The 18642-nt window shown below is 41.6% G+C and overlaps 1 protein-coding gene across 1 annotated transcript in view; it reads right to left on the minus strand.

The window, feature by feature from the left end:
- Window positions 1-18642, minus strand: part of thrab (thyroid hormone receptor alpha b) — a 103877-nt gene that overhangs the window by 3123 nt on the left and 82112 nt on the right. Inside the window, exons 5-8 of the mRNA XM_037691596.1 lie at window positions 17183-17330; window positions 16890-17095; window positions 7087-7233; window positions 2066-2324 (exon numbers count right to left, since the gene is read on the minus strand). Of these exons, the coding sequence (XP_037547524.1) occupies window positions 2066-2324; window positions 7087-7233; window positions 16890-17095; window positions 17183-17330 (760 nt within the window). The remainder of the gene's footprint in view (window positions 1-2065; window positions 2325-7086; window positions 7234-16889; window positions 17096-17182; window positions 17331-18642) is intronic.

Consider the following 18642-nt stretch of genomic DNA (forward strand, 5'->3'; position numbering starts at 1 on the left):
GTAGCGCTAAGCTAGAGGGCAGGCAACACAGATGTGACTCCGCCCCCCTCCCCCTGACGTTGATACAAACCAGCAGCAACGTAGCACTAAGCTAGTGGGCGGACAACACAAAAGTGACTCCGTTCCGTCCTCATCTCCCCCATCAAAATAAGATACAATGAGCGCCCCTCCAAGGGAATTGATCTAGGGGAAACACTGTTCGGACCTACTGGGTCAAGGTTCCAAGTGAGTTGAAGATCTGACGTCAGCAGACTGCAGGACGATGATTGGCCGGAGAGCGACGTCAATCCCGAGAGCGTCTTTTTCACAAGAAGTAAATCCACCATTTCCAAAAGTTCCCAACCGCAGCGTTCATAGAGAGGAATGTTGGTTTGAGAGAGGAATGAAGGAGGCCATCTTTGTGAAGACAACCCATCCATCATTAAACAGGGGCGGAGCCTCCGTGTCCAACTGTCCCCCCTTACTGTTATTGCTAGTATCATTCAGCCCTCTGTGAATAGCAAGCAGCCATAAGGGGCACTAATGATCGTAATGATATTCTGATGGTCCTCCTTTATCATGTGAACAGCTAGTTCTGGATGTCACCATCAAACTGGTTGATCCACTATGAGGAGGAGCTATTTATAAGATTATTGCAGCTCCTCAGACTGAAGAAGTCTTGTGGATAAAAGACGAAACGTTTCAACAAGAAGAAACCATCCAGAGGAGCTGACTTTACTTTGGTAAAGCGTTCATATTTGTTAAGAAAATATATATAAATGATCAATTTTAATGGCAACACGTAAACTGACACCACGGCCTATGAGGATGTGCAGATGTTTTCTGGCTGACGACAGAATTCGGACGGAGCGAGACCAAACGGACCTGATTCTCGGGCTCCGAGTGGTGGAAGAAAAGGCAGCCTCGCCTCAGCATGGCTGTGTTTGCCTTGGATAGAAAATAATGTTGCAGAAGTTGTGAGCTATGTGATTCTGCCCATATTAAGGTGGCACTCAGTTTTTATGAGAAACCACTGACACCACGCTGTGGTGAGACCGGGCAAAGAAAAAAAACTTTTGTTCCAGCTATGACAGAGTTACTTGGGCCATACCTGGAGCTGGTGTTTTGAGTCAGGGGAACCAAGCCTGTGAATAATATTTTTTGACAAATTCAACATATATGGAGGTTTTATTTAGGCCTGTCACGATAACAAATTTTGCTGGGCGATTGTCTCAGAAATTATTGCGATAAACGATAATATTGTTCGACATTTGACAATAATTAGTAAATATTGTCAAATTTAAGAAGAAATGTTTGTTAATTTGTTTTGTGGGTAGTACCTTTTTTGACCATCAGATGGCAGTATAAGACTGTTTGAACTGAAGGATGGATAGTGAGGGAGCGAGCAGCGTGTCTCTTTAAGAAAAATGTAAGGGAGGCCCATTGACATGACATGGGCTGTCTCTCTTCGGTTCTCAAAATGGCGGACGCTCTGTGTGGTTTGAGCTCTTTAGCATAGCATTTTTCACACAAAGCTTTTAATAAAAAATCAGTAAACAAGCTCTACAACTTTTTACACGAAGGCACGAGTTTCAACCGTGAATTTTGGAGCTTAAACAAGACGGAGGTTTTTTTTCCCTGAGGTCGACCTATTAGCTTAGCTCGTAGCTTAGCTTCTCAGCTTAGCTGCTTTTAATGATCCAAAAACATGATTTTGGATGATTAAAATATATTTTTAAGAAAGAAAGGGAGGGGTCAGTGAAGACTTCTGTTGTGACTTGGTGCTATATAAATAAACTGAATTGAATTGAATTGAAGAGCAAAGGATTTGAGCTTTTTGTCATCCAGTGTCTTCAGTAGAAAGAGAGAGACACGAAGAAACGATAACGCCGATAAATGAAAATGAGGTCGATAATTTTAATTTGCCGTGCGATTAATTGATTTATTGTTTATCGCGATAGGCCTAGTGTCATTCATGAAGTATTGATAAGGAGAGTCCTGGAATTATAACATTTACAAGACAAAAACAAAAATTAAGTTCACGTTTTAGAAAATGATGAAAAAAAAAGTTTTTTTTTTAATTTACCAGAGCTCATGAGAAGCACGGCCTGCAGCAGCGCCACTTCTGTATCGTCCAGGTTGAACTGCGCCAAGCTTTTGCCCAAATCAAAGATGGCGTCCGACACCACGCCCAGCCCTCCGTTCTTCAGCTGCTCGCGCTTCACTGCCATCTCGCCGCTCAGCGTCAGCGTCTCGCTCTCGGGGTCGTAGCGGATGGCCGCTCGCAGCGACATGATCTCCATGCAGCAGCCCTTTAACAGGATGATCTGGTCTTCACAAGGCAGCTGAGGGACAAAAACAAACGTTTGTGTTTTTCTCAGGAAACTTCAGCTCATTCTGAAAACGGCAGCCTTGATCTTTAGCTAACTCGTGCTGCTCGGGGTCACCTGTTGTCCAACGTAACCAGTACAAGAAGAGGAGTCATCCATAATACATGTTCACTGAGACTTGTGTTTCTAAATAAAAGGAGAGAGAATCTACCAGCCTCTTGTTTTGTGCAAAGACATAAAAAACACTCATTTTGAGTTTCTTCCATTTATTCAGGCTTTAATCATGGAGATAAAACTGGCGTGTGCCGGTATGAGATTCTGACGGCATAACTTCGAGCAGCTCCGATGTATTAAAACAAACATTTAAAACCAAGATTTTCTTTTATTTCAAAATGGAATACAAATTTTACACCTCAGAGACCGAATGTTTGTAGATTTCGAGGTATGTTTTTCTGGACTGGAATTGAACCAGTAAACCTACAGTAAATGTTTTTGATGAAGCGAGTTATGCTGTGGAGAAGAACAGAGGTTTATTTCTTGCTTGTCCGAGGCAGCGCAGAGTGACGGATCCCGGCGAGGGGAGGGAGAAAAGTATCCACTACCAGGCGCAGTGACGGAGCCGGGGGGTGGCCATTGGTGGCCACCGTAGAGTAATCTTCAGCTTCCCCAATCATTTGAGGAAACTATACTTTTGAGCAAAATAAAAACTAAAAGTTATAGTCTCTTCAAAAGATTGGGGTGGGCGGTTTACATTTATATGGAGGTAGCCATCTTGGATTCTGAAGTGGCAACCCAGTTTTAGACCTTTCTTACGCCTGCACGCAGTCACACACCAAAATAGAAATGAGGAATTCACTTAAATTTCAAGTTGTCAAGTTCACAACATGGACGGATGGACAGACTGAGGACAGTTCCAAATCCAGCTCTTCACTCCGTGAGGGGGGGGGACAAAAACACAACAAACTGATCATGACTATTTTATGAGATGAAATTTTGGGGAAGTTTTTCATTGGCTACAGCGCACATCTGTGTGACAGCTCAGAGCAACGAGTCCAATCACAAAGAAGAGAAAGAAAAAAAGCCATCTCTTTGTTTCCTCCTTTTGAAGCATTAGAGCAGGGGTGCCCACACTCTTTCATCCTGTGAGATCCTTTTAAAATGACCACGTCAAAGTGATCTACCTGCTATACTGTAAGGCCCCGTTCACACAAGAACAACCTCTGGATACATTGGTAGTTTTTCAATGTTTATTGGTAATAAACAAAAAATGAGTGGGTTTACACAAAAAACGCTGTAATTTTCATGTCAGTCGGGTTGCCAGATAAGAAATTATGAACTATAGTACTGTGGTTTTAAAATGACAGTATTTTGACCTAAACTGTCACATGTGCTGAGTAAAGATATTCTAAGATGAGGTGTGTGTTGTGTTTGTTGAACATGTGCACAGAAAAGGAGGGGTAAATAAAACATTTTAAATTTATCTGGCAACCCTGATGCTGGACTCAGCCGCATTCATTGTTCATGCAGCATCTGCATGACAGTTACGTCTCTTTGGGGCCTGGATTTTATTAGTTTTGCTCCTTCATGCTGAAAAAGGGTGAGAAGCACAAAAACACTCTGCCGTTTATTATAACTGTTGTTATTTATTATAATTGTTATTTATTATAACTGTTATTATTTATTATAATTGTTGTTAAATGTATTATAACAATTGTCATTTATTATAACTGTTGTTATATTTATTATAACTGTTATTTATTATAACTGTTGTTATTTAATATAACTGTTGTTATATTTATTATAACTGTTGTTGTTATTTATTATAACAGTTGTCATTTATTAAAACTGCTGTTATTTATTATAACTGTTGTTATATTTATTATAACTGTTGTTGTTATTTATTATAACAGTTGTTATTTATTATAACTGTTGTTGTTTATTATAACTGTTGTTAGTGCAGAAAAACTTTGGACTGCAGCCGCCTGTAGTGTGCATGTGCAACTTCACAATTGGAGCATTTCACACCTCTGTGGGGGGTTCCCCCAAAAATCTCCACTCTGAGACGTGGACTCAGAAACCTTGAGGGCTGTCGTCTGTAAATGAACGGCCGAATGTTTCACGTCGTGTAAACGGGGCCTCAGACTGGCTGCCCTGCCTGTCAATCAAGTGACAAATTATATAGATGGATGATCGGCTGACGTCTACTCTTTTAATGCCATGCCGTCTACCCATAGTACCTTTGCGATCGACGTTTTGGGCACCCCTGATTTAGACAAATTGAATGGTGCAAATATATTTTTAGTGGTTTTGACACTGTAGTAGGCCTTAAACCAGTAACCAGCCCACATTACCAAAGAGTTTAACAAAGAACAAGAAACCGAACGGTAAAATGTCAGGAAGACAGATGTGTAGAAGAGAAAGATAAGGAGGAAAACAGATTAACTGCAGAAAAAAAAACACATTTGTTTCCTCTAATGAGCACAGATTATTTCTAACCCTCCTGATTTCCATGAATATCAGACTCTCTCTGTTAAAACCCTTTTTAATAAATGTGCAGAAAGTGTGAGCTGAATTAATCCAACCTTGATTTAAACTCCTCTCCTCGCTCCCGATGGCCGAACAGATTAACTGGCGTTAATTTGTTTCACTAAACTAAACTCTTATAATTCATCTGCAGCTGCATCAACAGCAACAGACTCAGGTTTAGTGGCTAAATGAGCGCGCTGGCTTTATTTCTTTTATCAGCCGAAGGGTGCAGCAGCATGAAGAGATCTCATGTAAGCTAAACAGGTTCTCTAATCTTTCATCAGATTAAAAACGGCTCATTTTATAGTGTTATCTCATATATCAAGTCAAGTCAAGGTTCTTTACTGTCATTCTCATCATATGTGGTACATGTAATGTAATGGAATTTTGTACACAGGGTTCCAGTAACAACAAAAGTATAAATTGTAAAAGAAAAACAGTAATAAGTAATATACTGGGAATATAAGACATCACAAAGGTGATTAAGTGTCTCCTCATCTAAGCTGAATATTTATCTAAAAGCTATTAATGACGTTACATAAGTAACATGTAAATATTAACACAATAGCAATGTGAATGCTTACTGCAGAAGAACTTGCTGAAAAACAGCTAAGACTAGCTAAAATAACATGGTGAAATGTAGCTGAAATGAAAGAACAAGCCTAAATTAGCAGAAAAAATCTGAAAAAACACATTTTAGATTAATTAGTTTTAAATAAGCAGACATGAGCAAAAAAAAAAAAAAAATAAAAAAAAAAAAAATTAGGATATCAGTTAAAAAAAGCTAAAATTAGCACAAAACTTCTAAAAAGTAGCCAAAAAGGCAGAAAGAAGCTTAACCTATGATAAGGATGTGAAAAGAGCTGAAATGAGCTAAAAAAAAAAAAAAAAAAAAAGTGGAATTAACTGAAAAAGCTACAATTAACATAAAACAGCTAAATAGTAGCTGAAATAGTAGAAAAAGTTGAAACTAGCTGAAAAAAGCTGAAAGGAGCACAACAAGCTGAAATTAGCAGGAAGAAGTTAATTAGGCTAAAACTTGCAGGAATTACAAAGAAAACTTGAATTTATCTGAAAACAGCTGAAATTAGCTAAAATATTTCTAAAAAAGTAGCTGAAAAGATAAAACAAGCTTAGATTAGCAGAAGACAGTAGAGAGAACATGTTAGCCCAATTAGACTGAAAGAGGTAGAAATTAGCACAAAAAAAGTAGAAATTATCTGAAAAAAGCTGAAATGAGAAAAAAAAACAGCTGTAAAGTAGCTAAAAAAGCTGAAAGAAGCTGAAATTACAAGATGGAAGTGGAACGAGCAAAATTTTGTTGAATTAGAGTAAAAAGGTTTAACTAAGAGCAAAAAATGTGGAATTAGCTGAAAAAGCTTAAATTGCCATAAAAACAGCTATATAGTAGTAGCTGAAATAGTAGAAAAAGCAGAAAGGAGCACAACAAGCTGAAATTAGCAGAAAGAAGTTCGAAGAAGCAAAAAAAGTTGTAGTTGGCAGAAAAAATCTGAACGGAGCACAAAACAGCGGAAAAACAGCTAAAGGTAGCTGAAAATAACTGAAAAAATGTAAAATTTGCAGAAGGAAGCTGAAAGAAGCTGAAGCAGAACAAAACGTGAAAGGAGCAGTAAAAGGCTGTAAACTGACATAAAGATTTGAAGGAGGTAAAATGAGCTCAATTCATTTTCTATGAGGAGAAAAATGTCAGAAAAGACTAAATATTTCAAAAAGCTAAAGTTGCACCAAGAACAAAAGTCATCGCAGGATTGTCCTGAAAGAGCTGATTTATGATTTGTTAAAATAGCTTGAACACTGTGGGACGAGAATCGCGCCAAAAAACGTACGGAAGAAAAAAATGGATCACAACAGAGCGAATGCTTCATAAATATATTCACAATAATTTTAATTTTACATCTGCTGATTGAAAAAGTGGCACTTCGATTTATCTCCCTGAACACTTCAGTGGATTACGTTCGCAACTTTTTCCTCTCCGATGATTCATGTTGCTGCAAACTCCTGCTCGTCGACTGCGGCGGTCCCCAAGGACCATAACTCAGCCACCCAGATAACTCTCCGATCACACGCAGCCTCATTACGAGCAGCCGAGATGAGCCGTCTTCACGGAAAGCACCAAAGGAAGCTCCCGGGTTTGTTTGAGAGCTGAACGCACTCGAGGATCCAAAGCAGCCAGAATGTGTTAGAGGTCAGATCTGACGGTTTTACAGCGTTCAGTTGATTTTAATCTCACCTCAGAGAACATGGGCAGTTTTTTGGCAAAGTCGACGACGCGAGTGATGGCCGGGGTGATGATCTTGGTGAATTCGCTGAAGGCCTCCAGGTCCACCTTGTCTCCGTCTGACGTAGGAGCGACCGGAGACTGGCCGATTTTGTCCGGCTGCAAGGGAAAAGACAGACGCTGATTAGAGCAGCGTGGTGAATCAAATCAGACAAAACAAGACGAAACGAAGAGGACAACCCTAAATGTTTAAATCACCTTCCTTCGTTTTATAATCTTTAAGTCTGTCCAGTTTCTTCCACATTCACTCGTAACTTTGTGATATAAAAATGAAGCTTCTTCACTTTTTTCCCTTGCTCGCTCGCTCTCGAGAAAGACGGATGCTTTTTCTTCTCTCTGTCTTTTGTATCGGAGCTTCTATTTACACATCTTCTGAATCGTAAATTACTGTCATGGATCTGGTCAGCTGGACTTTCAACGCAATTGATAAAAATTTTTTAACCAGGGTCTTGGAGAACCCTCATGCCCCGCTGAGACGCACGAGGCAGGGGACGTCATGGATACGTTGCGCCTTTCTGTATTGTCTGAGGAGGACGCCGAAGACCATTGGATTTATGCTAACAGGGTTTCTGCTTTTTGGCACCGTTGGATACCTATGTTATCGGCTATTAAGGAAGACGGCGACAGCAGCTTCGGCCACGGCAAAACTGCCGACCTTATGCGAAGGATCAGTTCGTGCTTCGAGCTCTCAGACTCAGCTGATTTACGAGCTCTACCATAAGATGGAAGCGATTTATGAGAATCGTAGGCCACTTGCGGCTTTGGAACTCGCCAGCATGTTGGGGTCGACCTTGGAGGAAGCTATAAGCACGGACCAGTGGAAAGCCCACACATCTGGCCATTTTGGATCGAAAGTACCAGCAGAACTCAAGGCTGACGAGAAATAACAGTCTGCCTGAAAAAATTAACAATTGTGGATTATCGGAATCGGACTCCCCCGTTGGGCCTCGAAGCAGGTCGACTTATTAAATTTCTCCTGGGATATGTGTTAACTAAGAAGGCTCTGCTCCGTCCATCCCCCACACAACCCCCCACCCCCGAGAACTTCTGCGAACACTTATCAGAACTGTACCGGTTGACACCAACATCTTATCAGGACTATGGCGCTATCTGGAAGTGCTTCCTGGATAAATGTCACCGTCTTGTCGTCAAATGCACAAGTAACGTGTTTATAAATGTGCTGCTAGTAGAGTTTTTTGATGTCTTAAGGTGTGAAGGGATCTTTTTTGTTATACCACTATCCTTTCCTCATGGCCTTTCCCCTTTTCTATGTAAAGAATAAGGGGCCACGCTCCTAGGAGCTGCAGCCATGTGCACTCCGCCCATCTTTCAGACAACTGTACGGAATATAATCTTGCTGTACTTCAGTGCAATGATAATAAAGCTTATTCTGATTACATCAAACAGTTTCCATTTTCATTCAACCTTTATTCCGACAGGTGAATCCCATTGAGCTTCGAGGGCTCATTTACAAGAGAGACCTGATTTCATCTGCAGGTTATCAACTCCACATTCCTTCAAATTCTTCCTAGTTTTGCTTTCACTGGTTTTTACTCTTTATTAAGGTCAATCACCTTTCGTTTCAGCGTTGAAAGTAAAAATATTTATAATAAGCTTAAAGGCGTTTTCACTTCACATGTTGTGTTGTATGTTATCATCATGTTAGTAAATGTCAGACCTGAAAAAGAGCCACGTCGGCTCTTCAAACAACCATTCACTCTCTCACTCTCACCTAGGGACAATTTAGTTACCAATCAGCCAATCAATGCATGTTTTTGGTCTGTGGGAGGAAACTGGAGCACCTGGAGAAACACAGGCGACAGAGGGGGGCTAATTGTGGCCAAGCCCACCATAGATTAATCTTTGGTCACCCCAGTCATTAAGGGAAACTATACTTTTAAGAAGTATATAGAAACTAAAAAGCATGGGGTGGCCAGTACATATACAGTGTTTGCCCTACTTTACCTGCACGCTCATCTCGCTTGGGAGACGGCTCAACATGAGGGAATTGGAGCGCTACCTAGCTTTTTAGCTGACATGCCTGTATTGTGCGCCGCTAGCTTAGCACTGTTGGTGGGGGGAGGTCAGTAGGAAGGGCGCTCGGTTCTGTTGGTTAGGGTTAGGGGTGCCCTGCTTGTATAATGGAAGGGAAACACTGATACAAAGTTGGAAGTCGTAACCTGCCTGATTGTCCAAGTTATGAAGCTCACAAGATGCACCGAACAAACGGAGGGCACGTCTTCTCTCAGCGACGGGGGACAAAAATAAAGGGCGCGTAAAGAGTGCCGCTCAAACATAGACCCAGTGAGGGAGCAGGACAGCATGACGAGGACAAACAGAGCAGCAGCAAAATAAAAAACATATTAGCAGCGCCATGAATATCTGGCCTCCAGCTTTGTGCTCGTCTGCTGCGATCACCGAAGGAGCCACGCTCAGATCGGTCCTGCAGGTCGTGGAGAACGAACCCAGGTCAAACTACAGATTTATAGAGTTGTGCGAGTTGACGGGCGACTATGAATAATATTATTCCACACTTGAGTGAAAAAAAGCATGCGTCAAAGCCATCATCATTTACTCGAGCTGAGCTCCAGCCATGGGTGGATAAGACAACAGCATAAAAAAAAAAAGATCCTCATACAGTAAGTCATCAATCATAAGACTCAGAGGTGGATTACCTAAATCAGTGCAAACTGAGACAATCCTCCACTGTGTGAGCGATTGTGGAAAATTTAAATATTGCAGCGATGACGGTGATGGATGCAACTCTTGCTGTACGGGAGCCAAAACTAAGCACAGCTTTTATTAATGAAGGTCAGCGCCATTTATCATCCTACTGTTGAGAAAATAGCTGCTGAGGAGCCGAGGTTCACGACTGTTGGATGCGCCTCCACAATGGATTACAGGCCAGACAAATACAACCTCAAACTCATATTTTTAATTATTTAATGTTTTTTTTTTTTTCAGGCTACAATTGGCAGAGGCTCTTTATTCTGATAAAATGTAACGTCGCTGTAAAGAAAACCTCACGTTTGCAAATTACACACCAACCTTGGGAATAGATTTTGTTGTGCAAATGTTCTAAGCAGCTTAATTTCTGCAATGATCAACAATTAAACTATTGAATTAGAGGCAGTATTCAGGGTCCATTTGACCCGTTTGTGCAAATCAGTACAATTTATTTTGACTAAATTTTCAGATGAAATTCATTCAACCTTTATTTCTATAGGTTAGTTTCATTGAGTCACGAGGACTCGTTTACAAGAGAGACCTGATTTAAACAAAAAACACAGATGAGGTACACACAACAATAAACAGCCATAAAATAATACTGATAGGTGCTATGAGTTGTTATCACTGCATGTTCCCATACAATGGCGAAATTAGTTCTCTGCATTTGGGCAGCTATGTAAGTGCCCGGGGAGCAATTAGGGATTGGGTGTCTTGCTCAGGCTGAGGTTCGAGCCTGGGACTGTCAGGTCCCAGGTCAGCTGCCCTACCTCTACTCCATCTCGGCCCCTTGCATATAAAATAAAAAGTAAATAAAGGTAGTGATATAAAACAAACAAACAAACAAACAAACAAACAAAAACCCAGCTACATTATGAATCGATGTAAAATACTAAAAACAGGAACATGTCTGCACTGATTTTTGCATTGAACTCAACAATTGTTTAAAATCCCTTAGAGGTCAAGGTTGAGAGCTTCAGATCTTTTTGCAAGATGTTCCAGGTCACAAGGAGCGGAGTAAAAGAAGGCGCTTCTGCTAAATTCAGACCACACTGAGGGGACGTTGCAGGTAATGATGTCCTGAGAGCGCACGCTGTAGCTGCACTCATGAAGTGACATGTAGGAGGAGATGTATGAAGGCAGCAGACCAAGAATTTAAAGATGAAAATGTACCAGTGAGAGAGTCTGCATGAAGCCAATGGTGACCAGTTAACCAGTGAATACAGGGTGCAGTGATGGGTACGGTAGTTACAGCCAGTTATGAATCTTAGTGCACCGTGATAGACAGCAGCTAACATCTGCAGGGTGCTTGTAGGAGCGTTCATGTAGATAATGTCACCGTAGTCAGTGGAGGGACGGAAAGTAGCAGCTACAAGAAGATAAGCAGATGCTGCAAGTTAGCAGCTAAACGAGCAGCAAGAAGATCAAACCTTGTAGCTACACCCTGGGCAGGGAGCAAGCTCCCCTCTAATCGGACAGTTAAACCGCAAACAAGGGACCTGTGGTCAGGTTAAAGCGAGGTGAAGTGCAAAAAGATTAGGGCAATGAGAGCACGCTGCATGTTTATAACCCAGGAGGGCGGAGCCTCCTGGGTATGCAGCAGTCTCATTTGCCTTGATAGACGTGTTGAAAAAACTTCTTCAGGTTAGTCTCGCGAGGGCGCAATCCCCATACTCATGTGTTGTACCGAGTGCACTGACCGAAAGGGAACCAGTTTTAATTTCAGCTTCTTTATTTTTAATGTGCGACTTAAAGAGAGATGTGCATCGACCAAGACTCCCAAGTATTTGTAAGAATCGACAAACTCAATAGGGACACCATTTGTAGATGAGATAGGAAGGACTGCTGGGACAGACTTCCTGTTTGAAAACAACATCCCTTTGGTTTTATCAGCATTTAGCACCGGCTTGAGATGAAACAAGTCAGTCTGGATGATGCTGAATGCAGACTGTAAAACTTTAGCAACTGTTCTAGCTCGACAATAAACGACTGTGTCGTCGGCATAGAGATATAAGGATGCATCAGGGATGATCTGAAATGCTTACAATCTGATTGAAGGAGCCGCTGCTTCCATTCAAATGGTCTCAAAGGCAATTTCTCTAATCAAAACTCTTAATAAGGGATGGTTTTTTTTTAATAAAAAGGGGTTTTATAACTAAGAATTAAAGGAGACTTATAAAAGTTATCACATGGTGACCGAACGCCACAAAAAAACACTTCATGTTAAGTTTTTCTTTAATTTCAGGACCTAAGTTGTGTTAATTTGGGGTGTATCAACTATTCAAATGTAAGAAAAATAACCATTATTGTAAAAAAAAAAAAAAAAGAAAAACTAAAGACATTACGTTCTGAGTGGATGACATCTCAGTTTGGCTCCACGACGGTGACATTTATGAGCAAAGGTTGTGAAACTATCACCGACTTGTGTGTGTTTCTTTCAATTTTCAGCCAATTACAAAAAATGTCTCGACGCTAATGGAGCTCAGCTATGTGAGGAATTTTCTAATAAAGTTAATCCCAACTCCAAAAAGACCACTTCGCCTCCTGAGCTTCAGTACTTCCACAGACCACCCAGTCAGACCAGGGTTCTTTAATTTTTCTAAACGAACACAGAAGATAGACTTCCGCTGAATCTTGGTAAACTTTGGGAATTGATAATTGATGCAACGTCGACCCGTAGAACCTGACCTCCACTGTTTATCTTCAGTTCAGGAACGTTTGCTTTTGTTCTGGATATTCTTTAAATATTGTGACTGAAAGTGAAACTGCTTTGCCAGATACAGAGATTTTCAGCATTCAAGCTCAGATTTATTCCAGAAGAATTCACCAGTGACATTTTCCCCAATAACACACAGACGTCTGACCTTCAGGTTGTTTTTATTTCTTTTTATATGCATGACAGAAACTAAAACCCAACGTAAAGTACAATGAGCTGCACAACACGATAAGATCTCCTCATGAGAGTAAAGCTGCAGGTACGAGGCTTAAAAAGCAGACGTTTTGACCGAACAGCTGCGTTCAACTCGATCCAGATGTCGGCCGTGCAGCCGATCCCACTTGTTTCTGTTTCTAATTGCAAAGTTTGAAAACGACTGAGATCCTGATGAGCTGCTGAGACCAACATCTCAAAGTTCACAAGTTTAGGACCCATCCAAAAAGGGAGATTTGTGGGAGCTGCAGCTCAGCGGGGAGGATTTATGCTTCGCATGGTCTCAAAAGCTGAGGGGGAAACGAAGCGAACGGCGTGTACGAGCATGCACAACCAACACAAAGTGCTGAAGACTTCCTCTGTGTGATTGATTTGTTTTTACATATTTGTGACTGATAACATCGACTGGATGCTGCGTCTGAGGAATGCAGTTTAACAACGTGAAGTTTTGGACTCTTAATTCAACTTAGTTAACTACTTTAGTTTAGGGAGTAATTCCCGTAGTGGAATCATTCTGTTAGGGAAAGATTCTTGAGAGGAGAAAAACTGTGTTTCAAGAAAAATAAAAGGTTACAGTACTTTCCGCCGTACCCATCACACCAGTCCAAATATGTCCAAAAACGTGGAAAAATCCATAAATGTGTCGCTTCGCCGTATATGTCGCATCTATTATGCGTCACTGCTGACAACCTGAAAATGTGGGACAAACTTGGAATTGTGGGCTGGTGTTGTGCAAAAAAAAAATCGATGGGCTGCCAAATGGCAGCCACGGGAGCGTGCACAGGAGGACTTTAACAACAACTTAACAAGATTAACACAATTATTTGTTTGCTCAAAATTATTAGGTGTGTCTCAGTTGAACTTTTACTTAAGAAATGCACTTTAATGGTCAAATTAGCCGCATTTCTCCGGGGCAGTGCAGCTGATTTGGCGGTTGCTCCAAGCAGCGAGCAGAACGAAGGTGGGAGGACTATGGCAAGCCGATTGTGTCATTAATAGCTGGTGAAGATTCTCAATAATCCAGGACATGGTAAATTCAAAAAAGTTCAAGACAAAAACAATAAAGTATAAAATATAGTAAATAAAGTCCAGTTGTTTTTGTCTTGAAATTGTTTGAATTTGTCATTATAGTCACTTTTACCTATTACATGATACAACGGCATGCCCTACTGTTACTACTACTCTGCTGCCATCAAGTGGCTGAAAATGATACTGTTCAAGTTTTTTTTTTTCAGTCAGAATGAATAAAAACGGTCATATCTCAGCCAAAATTTGATTTGCACACATGGGAAAAAAAAATAATCCATAAATACGCATGTGAATTATGCAAAAAACTGCAACTTACATGCTAAAAATTACGGTAAGCAAGAATTCCAGTGTGTAAAATGTTTCGGTTCAAAAACCATTCCAGCGAGGAAAACAATTCTGTCAAGGAAGGATTCCTTTTGGGAAAGATTCCAGAGTGTGTATTTTTTTTATATGGTAAAAATCCCCATGGAAAACATTTTGTAAGGGAAAGATTCAGTCCCCACATTAACAAAAAATGCTTTTGGGAGTGACTTATTTTTCTACATATTTTCAAAAACAAAACATCCTGATATCTGCGTGTGAGTGGAGCCCCCTAGTGGTCGGCCACAGTATGAGTGTTTGTTGCGCCTCAGGTCGCCTGGTCAACTCGGGTGGGAGCGACAAACAGGAAACGGAGGCGTGGAAGAGACAAACTACCTACGACCACTCGTCTTTTGCTTTATTGTGTGGAGCTGGGAGATAATCAACTAGTTTCACTCGGAAAGAAAGTCAAGCCCAAATAAACAACTTCACGTTCAAAAACAAGCCCAAAAAAAAAACGCAACTCACAAGATTTGCAAGCGACTTTAGGAAAAAACAAGCCCAAAGTCGCTTATAACAAGTGGACTTGGCAACACGGCCTGTTGTGTGTCTCTGCTCTGCTGTGGCAGACAGTCTTGAAGGGAGACTGGAGGGGGCGGGGCCTGTCTTTCCCCGTCGCTGCTGTAGGAGCTTGAGTGTGGCGGATACCACAGTGAGCAGCATAGATTGTTTATTTAAAATAATCAAGCGCGACCCGAACCGAGCCGGGAAATGTCCCGGTGCTCCCGATGACCAGTCCGCAGAAATGTCCTGGTTGACTCAGTAACCGTAGCATCAGTCTGTCTGCTCTCTTTCAGAGCGTTTAGAAAGTTTAGAACATTAAGAACATTGCAAGAGTGTAGGAAGGTTTTATAAAACCTTAAAATATATAAATACTAAAATAAATATAACGTCCCTACTTTATGGATTTTCACCTATCGTGGGGGTATCTGAAACGTAACCACCCACGAAGGGTCAGGGACTACTGTAATACAACTGGTGGAAAGATTCAGTTGGGAAACAATTCTTGTGAAAGAAAGATTCTGTTATGAAGGATTCCTGTGAGGAAAAAAGTATTTTTGGTAAAAAGTACTGTGAGGGTATATATTCTGTCAGATAAATATTTCTGTTGGGAAAAGATTCTAGAGTGCAATATCATTATGTTAGGGGAAAAATTCTAATTAGGAAGACATTTTTAGTAAAGAAGGATTCTGTGTTCATTCCCACATAAACAAAATGTAATATTCAGAGTAATTATCATGGTGGAAATATAGTGTGTACAGTTCATAACTTTTATAGACAGAATTTACTGATGCAGCCAGGGGGGGAGGTATGCTGGTTCGGTTTCAGGATTCATCTCTGCTCTTTGCAGATGATGTGGTCCTGTTGCCGTCATCGTGCCGTGATCTTCAGCTCTCACTGGAGCGGTTCGCAGCCGAGTGTGAAGCGGCTGGGATAAGAATCAGCACCTCCAGATCTGAGGCCGTGGTCCTCAGTTAGAAAAAGGTGGATTGCTCTCTACGGGTCGAGGGTGAGGTTCTGCCTCAAGTGGAGGAGTTCAAGTATCTCGGGGTTTAGTTTACGAGTGAGGGAAGAATGGAGCGTGAGACTGACAGACGGATTGGTGCAGCATCTACAGTATTGTGGACTCTGTGCTGTCCGTTGTGGTGAACAGGGAGCTGAGCTGTAAGACAAAGCTCTCCGTTTACTGATCGGTCTACGTTCCTACCCTCACCTATGGTCATGAGCTCTGGGTAGTGACTAAAAGAATGAGATCGTGGATACAGGAGGTTGAAATGAGTTTCCTCTGCAGGGTAGCTGGACTCTCCCTTAGAGACAGGGTGAGAAGTTCAGTTATCAGGAGAGACTCGGAGTAGAACCGCTGCTCCTCCACATCAAGAGGCGCCAGTTGAGGTGGTTCGGGCATCTGGTAAGGATGCCCCCTAGGCGCCTCCCAAGGGAGGTGCTTCGGGCATGTCCAACTAGGAGGAGACCCCAGGGAAGACCCAGGACACACTGGAGAGACTACATCTCTCGGTTGGTCTGGGAACGCCTTGGGTTCCTCCCAGAAGAGCTGGAAGAGGCGGCTGTGGAACAAGATGTCTGGACTTCCCTGCTCAAGCTGCTGCCCCCGAGACCTGACTTTGGAAAAAGCGGAAGATAATGGATGGATAGATGGATGGATGGATGGATGGATGGATGGAATAGAGTGGTGTAGAGTAAAACTCTGTTAGGCACATTACTGCAGGGAGAAAGATTCTGTGTTCCCAAAACCACATTATCGAACAACAAGAAGAACTGTACGATGTATAACAGCTCATGTTTTAGCTTTAATCCTGACTTCAAGGTTCTTTATTGTCATTCGCATCACATGTGGTACACGAGGTGGAACGAAATTATGCACTCAGGCTCAGTTACACCCAGAAACAAAGTATAAAAAGAAACAGTATATAAGGATCTAAGATATACGCTAAACACTAATAATGTAAAATAATACGGTGAATTAAACAGCAGCCCGAACATGAGTCTGTAGTGAGTAGATGGGTATGAATGACATAAGAGACTTGAGGACTTTTTCCTTTTTGTGTTATGAACAGAATCTTTTACCAAATGTCACACATAATGAATTTATTCCTGACTATTGAAATCCTCTCCTTCGGGCACAGAAAAACCAATAAAACAATTTATTTTAAAAATACACACATTTTTTTTTTCTGCCACGTTTTCTTACCAGGAATTTACGTTTCTGTTTCCACTGCGAGCCCTGAGCGTTGGTGTGCCGGTGGGCCTCCGTCACATGGCGGATCAGGTCCCACTCGGCCCCAGTGGGTTCTGGACGGGTCTGGAGGGATTTTACGATCTCCTCCTTTTTGCGCTTCTCCCTGTTCTCCTCGATCAGGCGCCGTTTAGCCACCCGCTTCGAGTCGTCCAACACCACTGGGAGGAGAAGGGAAACGAGCGGAGTGAAAAATACAAACGGCAGCTTCTGTGTGATTTTCAGGGATAATCAGAGACGACGCTCACAGTCCATCGCCATGCCCACGGCGATGCACTTCTTGAAGCGGCACAGCTGACACTGGTTGCGTGTGATCTTGTCGATGATGCAGCAGCCATCGTACTTGCAGGAGTAGCTGGGGTGGAGGTTCTTCTGAATGGTCCTACGAAAGAAACCCTGCAGGCAGAATGAAAAGCAGAAGGAGATGAATGGACGCTTCAGGCACGGTGACAGTCTGCGACGTGCTGACGGCGACCGGGGAAAACTGCAGAGGCAGACGTCAAAGTGATGAAGGAGCAGAAGGGGACAAGCAGAAATGAAAATGTCAAATCCAACATATTATGTTGCATTTAATAAAGACAAGAAGGATCAATGCTGCCAAATGCCCCTAAAAATGAACCGTTCCCATATTTGTAACTTAAAAGTGGCCTCTCTGATTAAACTGATAAGAAACACATTTGATTCAGTACTTTTAAAAGTTCAAGCAAAGCTGTTTATAGATGATAAATGATGCAGGAAGCTTGGTGAGCTGTGATTCTAACAAGAGACTCCTGTTCTCCTTCAGGCTGGTATGTTTCACAATGACCCAAAAACAGAGAATCCATTATTAATCAGAATTTAAAAGCTGTGACCAACAGCTAAGAGGAAGTGATGCCCGTTGCACGGCTGCAGTAAACAAAGGCGTTTTAACGTCCAACAAGAGTACAGCGTACGGCACATTATACGCCCGTCGACAAACTGTTACACAGCAAACTATAGCATGGGCCTTGTTTTAACTTTGACCTTGATTTGTGACCTTTGAAAGTTTACGGACGCACGTACGGAGACTATACGATAACACGTCCGCCTGTTGATGGACGTGTAAAAAAGTGACAACCCTTGAACAATCTGTTACAAACTTTTAGACGTTTTGTAAGAAGGTTTCTAAAAACAGCAGGTTATCACAAGAACACACGGCAGACATAAGATCAACGGCAGTTCTACTTCCAGGTGTTCCTCTGCTCGTTGGTTCTGAGTGTTTTCTAGAAATGTTCCTGTACAGGAAGGAACGAATTCAAGAAGTCGACATGTACTCAGTTGGTGACCGTTCTTTCATTTAGTAAATATAAGCAACAGGTTATAATATTCATCCCTCATTTGTTATGATCTCTAGTCCACACGCTACAGTAGTCCCTCGCTACTTCACGGTTCGACTTTCACGGACTCGCTCTATCGCGGTTTGTGGACGTACAGTACTGTACATGATATTTAAAAAAAAAATAATAATAAAAAATAAAAATAATATATATATATATATATATATATTTATATATATAATGCATTACCATTTTGTAGTTTTATTTCATTAAGCCTTCACAGTTTTGCTAATCTAAAGAACTACGTTACCCAGAAGCCATGAGTTCACTTCCCAGAAGTCAACACTGCTTCCAGCCGCTGCTTGCTGCAAATGGAGGGAAAAAGTTTTGCAGCAAAGTCAGAAGTTCTGTCA

This window comes from Nematolebias whitei, chromosome 17 (assembly GCF_014905685.2).
Source record: "Nematolebias whitei isolate Nwh7 chromosome 17, NemWhi1, whole genome shotgun sequence".
NCBI classification, from domain to species: Eukaryota; Metazoa; Chordata; class Actinopteri; order Cyprinodontiformes; family Rivulidae; genus Nematolebias; species Nematolebias whitei.